Source organism: Nerophis ophidion, linkage group LG09 (assembly GCF_033978795.1).
Source record: "Nerophis ophidion isolate RoL-2023_Sa linkage group LG09, RoL_Noph_v1.0, whole genome shotgun sequence".
NCBI classification, from domain to species: Eukaryota; Metazoa; Chordata; class Actinopteri; order Syngnathiformes; family Syngnathidae; genus Nerophis; species Nerophis ophidion.
Window position 1 is genome coordinate 12,541,886 of NC_084619.1, and position 8,809 is coordinate 12,550,694.

The following is an 8,809-nucleotide window of genomic DNA, read 5'->3' on the forward strand; positions in this document are numbered from 1 at the left end:
CACATGGAGAAAAATCTACTATCGAGTGGGCCGGGCTGGTAAAATCACGGCACGGTAACTTAAAAACAAAGACAACTTCAGATTTCACAACAAAATAAGGCATAATAATGTCTTAATTCCACAACTGTATATATCGGTATCAGTTGATATCCGTGCGTCGGTTGAGGTGGGCGTGGTTGGAGGGGATGCATGGGATTCTGGGTATTTCTTCTGTTGTGTTTATGTTGTGTTACAGTGCGGATGTTCTCCCGAAATGTGTTTGTCATTCTTGTTTGGTGTGGGTTCACAGTGTGGCGCATATTAGTAAGAGTGTTAAAGTTATTTATATCACAACAATCAGTGTAACATGTGTGGCTTTTGAACAAGAATGCCTTGCAATTGATGATGTGTGCAATCAGGGGTTGCATGCTACATGCGACTGGCTGGCACACAGATAGCATGACGCGAAGGCGGGCGTGACGATATGTGTAAGACAACGTTAATCATTAAATATACTATGAAAAAGGTTGGTCATGAAACTACGCATATTAGTAAGAGTGTTAAAATTATTTATATCACAACGGTTGAGGTGGGTGTGGTTGGAGGGGATGCATGAGATTCTGGGTATTTCTTCTGTTGTGTTTATGTCGTGTTACAGTGCAGATGTTCTCCCAAAATGTGTTTGTCATTCTTGTTTGGTGTGGGTTCACATTGTGGCGCATATTAGTAAGAGTGTTAAAGTTATTTATATCACGACAATCAGTGTAACATGTGTGGCTGTTGAACAAGAATGCCTTGCAATTGATGATGTGTGCAATCAGGGGTTGGATGCTACATGTGACTGGCTGGCACACGGATAGCATGACGCGAAGGCGGGCGGGACGATATGTGTAAGACAACGTTGATCATTAAATATATTATGAAAAAGGTTGGTCATGAAACTACGCATATTAGTAAGAGTGTTAAAATTATTTATATCACAACCATCAGTGTAACATGTGTGGCTTTTGAACAAGAATGCCTAGCAATTGATGATGTGTGCAATCAGGGATTGCATGCTACTTGTGACTGGCTGGCACACAGATAGCATGACGTGAAGGCGGGCGCGACGACATGTGTAAGACACATCTGAGGTCCTCTCCAAGGTTTCTCATAGTCAGCATTGTCACTGGCGTCCCACTGGATGTGAATTCTCCCTGCCCACTGGGTGTGAGTTTTCCTTTCCCTTTTGTGGGTTCTTCCGAGGATGTTTTAGTCGTAATGATTTGTGCAGTCCTTTGAGACATTTGTGATTTGGGGCTATATAAATAAACATTGATTGATTGATTGATATCATCCATGTATCCATTTTGGTATAAACTCAACTATTCGTGTTTGGAGGAAGAAGAATACTGAGTTGCATCCCAAGAAAACCATACCTACTGTGAAGCATGGGGGTGGAAACATCATGCTTTGGGGCTGTTTTTCTGCTAAAGGGACAGGACGATTGATCCGTGTTAAGGAAAGAATGAATGGGGTCATGTATCGTGAGATTTTGAGCCAAAACCTCCCCGGAAAATACTAGCCCAGGGATTTTACTGGTGAAAACACTGAAATCCGGATAACCTTTTGGAAAAATCTTGAGGGTCGGCAAGTATGCAGCTGAGCCACATCAGAAGGATCAAAGAGCCGCATGCAGCTCAGGAGTCGCGTTGCAGACCGCTGATCTACAAACATACACAGAATTGCTATTGTGACATCTAGTGGACACATTCAGAACAGTTTCTTTCATTCAAAAATTTCGTCTCATTTTTATATTTGGCAAACTCATCCCGCGGGCCGGATAAAACCTGTTCGCGGGCCGTACGTTTGTCACCCGTGCTTTGGAGTGTCCACCCTGAGATCGGTAGGTCGTGAGTTCAAACCCTGGCCGAGTCATACCAAAGATCATAAAAATGGGACCCATTACCTACCTGCTTGGCACTCAGCATCAAGGGTTGAAATTGGGGGTTAAATCACCAAAAATTATTCCTGGGCGCGGCCACCGCTGCTGCCCACTGCTCCCCTCACCTCCTAAGGGGTGATTTATGATGGGTCGAATGCAGAGAATAATTTCGCCACACCTAGCGTGTGTGTGACAATCATTGGTACTTTATCGTAATCTAAGTTAGATCTGGGCTTGTATGTGGTAAAACCTCGAACATAAATTGCACTGCACAACATTGGTCAACTTGACAGTCGGATCTATTCGTCGTAGTTCTTGGTTTCAAAGATGAAGCGCATCAAAAGAGGTAATCTCCACTTTGCTATAATAGTTTATAGCAGTCACAAGTAGCTAAAGTGCTGAGTCGACTGAAGCTACTTCGAACTGTTGTCTTTAGACATGGCTCGCGTCAAAGCATCACCAATGCGGAGATGTGTTATTGATAAGGCAGGAGTTCAAAATGAAGTCAATCTAAAGGTTGTTCTTCCAAAAGGTTTGATATAGTCGCAGTGAAGATTAGTGTTTTATTTTAATAGGGTTCAAACTAACCCAAAAAATAAAGTAGCGCTTAGTTAATCTGCTGTATGTATCAATGTAATGTCATAAATAAGACAAATACTGCACTGTAATACCTTAGATACATACATTAAAAATAACAGTTCATCTATGCCAAAAGCGTGGTTTTTTGAAAAATTAGGGGGGGAAAAACGTCTTTGCGATGTAGTGAAGCTGTGAGATTTTAAGCGAAATGTAGTGAGAGACAACCTATACCAGGGGTCACCAACCTGTTTGAAACCAAGAGCTACTTCTTGGGTACTGATTAATGCGAAGGGCTACCAGTTTGATACACACTTAAATGAATTGCCAGAAATAGCCAATTTGCTCAATTTACCTTTAATAAATATATATATATTTAAAAATGGGTATTTCTGTCTGTCATTCCGTCGTACATTTTTTTTCCTTTTACGGAAGGTTTATTGTCGAGAATAAATATTGAAAAAAAACACTTAATTGAACGGTTTAAAAGAGGAGAAAACACAAAAAAAGTGAAAATAAAATTTTGAAACACAGTTTATCTTCAATTTCGACTCTTCAAAATTCAACCGAAAAAAAGAAGAGAAAAACTAGCTAAGTCGAATGTTTTTGAAAAAAATTAAAAAATAATTTATGGAACATCATTAGTAATTTTTCCTGATTAAGATTCATTTTAGAATTTTGATGACATGTTTTAAATATGTTAAAATCCAATCTGCACTTTGTTAGAATATATAACAAATTAGACCAAGCTATATTTCTAACAAAGACAAATCATTATTTCTTCTAGATTTTCCAGAGCAAAAATATTAAAAGAAATTCAAAAGACTTTGAAATAAGATTTAAATTTGATTCTACAGATTTTCTAGATTTGCCATAATATTTTTTTTGAATTTTAATCAAAATAAGTTTGAAGAAATATTTCACAAACATTCTTCTTTTGAAAAACAGAAGCTAAAATGAACAATAAATAAAAATATATTTATTATTCTTTACAATAAAACAAAACAAAAAATACTTGAACATTGATTGAAATTGTCAGGAAAGAAGAGGAAGGAATTTAAAAGGTAAAAAGGTATATGTGTTTAAATATCCTAAAATCATTTTTAAGGTTGTATTTTTTCTCTAAAATTGTCTTTCTGAAAGTTATAAGAAGCAAAGTAAAAAAAAAATAAAGGAATTTACTCAAACAAGTGAAGACCAAGTCTTCAGAATATTTTATTGGATTTTCAAATTCTATTTGAGTTTTGTCTCTCTTAGAATTAAAAATGTCTAACAAAGCGAGACCAGCTTGCTAGTAAATGAATAAAATTAAAAAAATAGAGGCAGCTCACTGGTAAGTGCTGCTATTTGAGCTATTTTTAGAATAGGCCAGCGGGCTACTCTTCTGGACCTTAGGGGCTACCTGGTGCCCGCGTTGGTGACCCCTGACCTATACTGTAATGATATTAATTACCCCAAATAACTGAAGTACACAGGTATTTTTGCTGAATGTATTTCTGCTGAAAGTGTCTGTCTATTATCTCACTGGATTGTGCGAGCAAACTACTATAACCCATTGTAAAGTCAGAAAATAATAATGGGATTTCTCCTCATTGATAAATTAATCACATTTTTGTCTGTTGGCAGCTTTACTTGGTCTTGTGGACGGATCAATCTGAGCATGGTGCAAGTTATTACGGGCCATCTGGTGAAGTCCTACGATGAGGAGTTTAGAACTCTGTACGCAAGGTCCGCCGTGCCAGCTGAGCTGTGCCAACCAGAGGGTTCTCTCTACTCCAACGGTCTGCATGAGGTGCGAGCCTGGCCAAAATATAATTCCCATTGCAGCCAAACGCTGGATCGTCGGGACCAGTTGAGGCACACGTTGGACTCCGTCTACCGGAAGACCTGCGAGAGGAATCAGTACGGACCTTTGATTGAGCATGACGTTGGTTTGCAGAAGCACATGTCTCAATTTCAGTCCACAGAGACGATGAACTTCTTAAAAAGGCACAGCTATGCCGGGGAGAGACAAGACGGGTGTATCCCGCAGAATGTCCGAGCGAGAGCAAGCAACTGGAATATTACTCGTGAAACCGGAATTGGGACCAACCACTATCCAGCGGATAATAATTATTTAATGCCACACATGTACAGGAGTCAAAAAGTTCGTCAGTCATACAATGGCAATGACAAACACGTTCTGTCCTTGCAGCAGAACATGCCCACACTGGAAAAAACATCCAAGTCATTCATGCGCACATGGAGGATAGAGTCCTACCTGAAAAACACGGATGTCCCATACGGAGAGTCTGACTATCTGGATCCATTTGATCGACGAATGAGGTCTTCCCTCACTTATAGGTCTGCTATACCAGAGCAAATGGAGATCACCACACATATAAAACCCACATCCTCCGTAGGTAACCCGTCATCAGTACACAACGCTTTGCACTACTCGTCAATGCAGTGGAATCCGATCGACACCAACAGATCAAACAATGACGAATTTATAATGAGGAGAAAAACCCAGCAGATGTTGGAGGACTATGGCGGAGGGACTGGCGCATACCCGTCTTCATACGCCAGTTTGGGTAGAGCACAACGTGGGCAGATGGTCACAAACCCTGACCTCCTGACAAACAGCTGGAACAAAAGGCACAGTGTGGCAGATACCAGATCAAACTCGTCATACACGCAGGACTCCTCAAGTGCCATGTATGGAGGGTTTTCTAGAATGCAAATAGATCGAGGCACAAGTGGAATCAATCCTGGAGGATACGGGTCAAATCTCATAGCGGACCAGAGATCTGTCTCTCAATACGACGTCAAGAGCACCAGCACTTCCAGTTGGCGGGAGCAGCCTGCTCGGATGATGTCTGATGTAGCCCTGGATAGGAATGACGAGGATTTGACAGTTAAGTCCAACAGAATGGACTCTCAGCAATTTCTAAAGAAGAGCACACAGAAGATAAAGTCCTTTTTGAACATACCAGACAAAAGAGAGAGCCAAACGAGAACAATAGAAACCCCCAGCGTGACGTCAGAGAGCAGCACAGACACTATAAAAGGTGAGGATGAGAGCGACATCTCTGAAAGTGGGTTTAGAATTCACCATAGCAACTCATCCGGCAGTTATCAAAAGAACTACACGGCAGATGTAAAATATTCCGAACCACGATTCACCACCGAGGAGCAGCGGCCAGCGCAAATCTCTCGCTTTGAAACACAAAGTAAGGCAGACATCGCTGACAAAAGCAACGACATACCGGGCTGGAATAGAGACAGGAAAACTGACCACCGGCTCTACAGCAGATTTGAGCCTTTCTGTTCAGTTGAAAAGAAGCAACCTTCACGCTCTCCATTCAACTCTCTGGAGAAAACCAAAACTAAAAGTGAGGCAGTGAATGACCACAGTTTCCACCGACTGGGAAGGAGTCACCATGAAAATAAGATTGGGAAATTCTTTCATAAAGTGGGAAACTTCATCCACAAGAACAAATAGCAGAGTTTGAAATGGTGTCTTGCCAAGGTGCAGGTCACGGAACTTTGTTTGCCTGGCGAACCTGCATGTTACTGTCACAAGTTAGTACCCAAAATAGTTGAATAAAACCCTGTTGCTAGTCGTCTTACAAATACAACTTAAATTACCAATTCATTTAAAATGATTGATTAAATCACTCCACTTGGAGGAGTTCAAGTACCTAGGAGTCTTGTTCACGAGTGGGGGAAGAGTGGATCGTGAGATCGACAGGCGGATCGGTGCGGCGTCTTCAGTAATGCGGACGTTGTACCGATCCGTTGTGGTGAAGAAGGAGCTGAGCCGGAAGGCAAAGCTCTCAATTTACCGGTCGATCTGCGTTCCCATCCTCACCTATGGTCATGAGCTTTGGGTCATGACCGAAAGGATAAGATCACGGGTACAAGCGGCCGAAATGAGTTTCCTCCGCCGTGTGGCGGGGCTCTCCCTTAGAGATAGGGTGAGAAGCTCTGCCATCCGGGAGGAACTCAAAGTAAAGCCGCTGCTCCTTCACATCGAGAGGAGCCAGATGAGGTGGTTCGGGCATCTGGTCAGGATGCCACCCGAACGCCTCCCTAGGGAGGTGTTTAGGGCACGTCCAACCGGTAGGAGGTCACGGGGAAGACCCAGGACACGTTGGGAAGACTATGTCTCCCGGCTGGCCTGGGAACGCCTCGAGATCCCCCGGGAAGAGCTAGACGAAGTGGCTGGGGAGAGGGAAATCTGGGTTTCCCTGCTTAAGCTGTTGCCCCCGCGACCCGACCTCAGATAAGCGGAAGATGATGGATGGATGGATGGATTAAATCACTTTGAAGTCTATTTGTAATATAGACTTCAAAGTGATTTATCAATCCTGTTCAAAACGGTCACCATTACAAAACCTGTATTAACAATTCAGGCAGTGTTATCAAACATTGTATGATAAACCCACAATAAAGTCAAACTACCGGAAATCCTGGGCCATGGAGTGCACCTGCTTGTAGGCCGCACCCACTTAATTTGTTATAGCTATTGGCCGCAGTCTATAAGCCACAGGTGTACACATTCGAAACATGGAATATTTACACAAGCACTTTTGTTTATTCACAAGTTTGCCAAAAGACAGTGCATGTAACATGACATACGGTAGCCTACCGGAGTGTGGCCTTCTCTTCAGTTCGGCCATTGGGGTCCATTAGTGTTGGTGGGATTTGTGTTCTGTACTTTTTTGATGGCTACGTTGATCGTCTTCAACTTCAGGGCTGCGTTGAGTGCATTTCGTCGTGTCTTCTCCACGATGAACGTGAGCCCACGGTGCACTTAATGGGCCGACTAAATGATTGTGAGAGTGCGTTTCATTTACTGTGAACTAGTCCACCATGATCCTTTTGGCAAGTTCATTGGTCTGATGTGACGAGGCTACGTTTATTGGCTGCATGAGATGCTTATGAAACCGTAAAATCTATGAATTAGCTGCAACATTGTATGAAATGCAGTGTTCATAGCGTAGGGGGGAAAGCATAATAGTCCGGAAGTCTCAGTACTACCCCTTTGAACTGCAAGATGGACACATAATGGAGAGCTATGTGGTTGGTTTGTCAGCATATGGTTTAAAGCGAGTTTGTAATTGGTTTGTGTCATGTACTCTGGAGTGCCTTCCCAGTAACAGTTCGAGATGCTACCTCAGTAGAAGCATTTAAGTCTCACCTTAAAACTAATTTGTATACTCTAGCCTTTAAATATACCTCCTTTTTAGACCAGTTGATCTGCCGCTTCTTTTCTTTTTCTCCTCTGTCCCCCGCTCCCTTGTGGAGGAGGTCCGGTCCGATGACCATGGATGAAGTACTGGCTGTCCAGAGTCGGGACCCAGGATGGACCGCTCCTCGGGACCCAGGATGGACCGCTCGCCTGTGTATCGGTTGGGGACATCTCTACGATGCTTATCCGACTCCGCTTGGGATGGTTTCCTGTGGACGGGACTCTCGCTGCTGTCTCGGATCCGCTTTGAACTGAACTCCCGTGGCTGTGTTGGAGCCACTATGGATTGAACTTTCACAGTATCATGTTAGACCCGCTCGACATCCATTGCTTTCGGTCCCCTAGAGGGTGGGGTTTGCCGACATTTGAGGTCCTCTCCAAGGTTCTCATAGTCATCATTGTCACTGGCGTCCCACTGGGTGTGAATTCTCCTTGCCCACTGTGTGTGAGTTTTCCTTGCCTTTATGTGGGTTATTCCGAGGATGTCCGTAGTCGTAGTGGTTTGTACAGTCCTTTGAGACATTTGTGATTTAGGGCTATATAAATAAACATTGATTGATTGATTGATTGATTGTGTAACTGATATATTCATGGACAAAATCCCGAAACAACATAAGAGCTAAAGAAAAAATTAAACCTACCCAGGAGAAAGTCGCATATGCTTATGCTTAATTTGATTCAGACCTTTTAAACAAAAAGTTTCAATAGAATCTGTATAACTCTCTGAGGTTTGAACCAAATGGTCAAGGATGCAGAAAATGCAAACATGTCACACATGATTTGTTATCTTTATTAACATAAAGTATGTTGGTAGCTGCTCAGCTAGTTTTGGTTATCATTTCCCCTGACCAAAAGCAACACTCCTATAGGTAAGGTTTATGATTAGCGAAGTCCAAAATAAACATATAGTAAGCCAGCGGATTTATTTTGGTGGGTACTTCCAGGTTCAGTGTCTAGGTCAATCTTCCCAAAGTCTGCTTATGCCATTGGCAAATCAATTCATCTGAACACGGATATGAAATATCGAATGACGCGGCAGGAGATTTTTTTGCAAGACACTAGGTCTCTCTGCAGGTACAGGTTCTAGTATTTTT

The 8,809-nt window shown here is 42.4% G+C and overlaps 1 protein-coding gene across 3 annotated transcripts in view; it reads left to right on the forward strand.

The window, feature by feature from the left end:
* Positions 1-8,282, forward strand: part of fam83b (family with sequence similarity 83 member B) — a 56,487-nt gene extending 48,205 nt beyond the window's left edge. For all 3 annotated transcript variants that reach the window (XM_061910334.1, XM_061910335.1, XM_061910333.1), the window contains one exon: positions 4,106-8,282. In XM_061910334.1, coding sequence (XP_061766318.1) covers positions 4,106-5,963 — 1,858 coding nt within the window. In that variant the 3' untranslated portion in view covers positions 5,964-8,282. The remainder of the gene's footprint in view (positions 1-4,105) is intronic.
* The last annotated feature ends 527 nt before the right edge of the window (positions 8,283-8,809 follow it).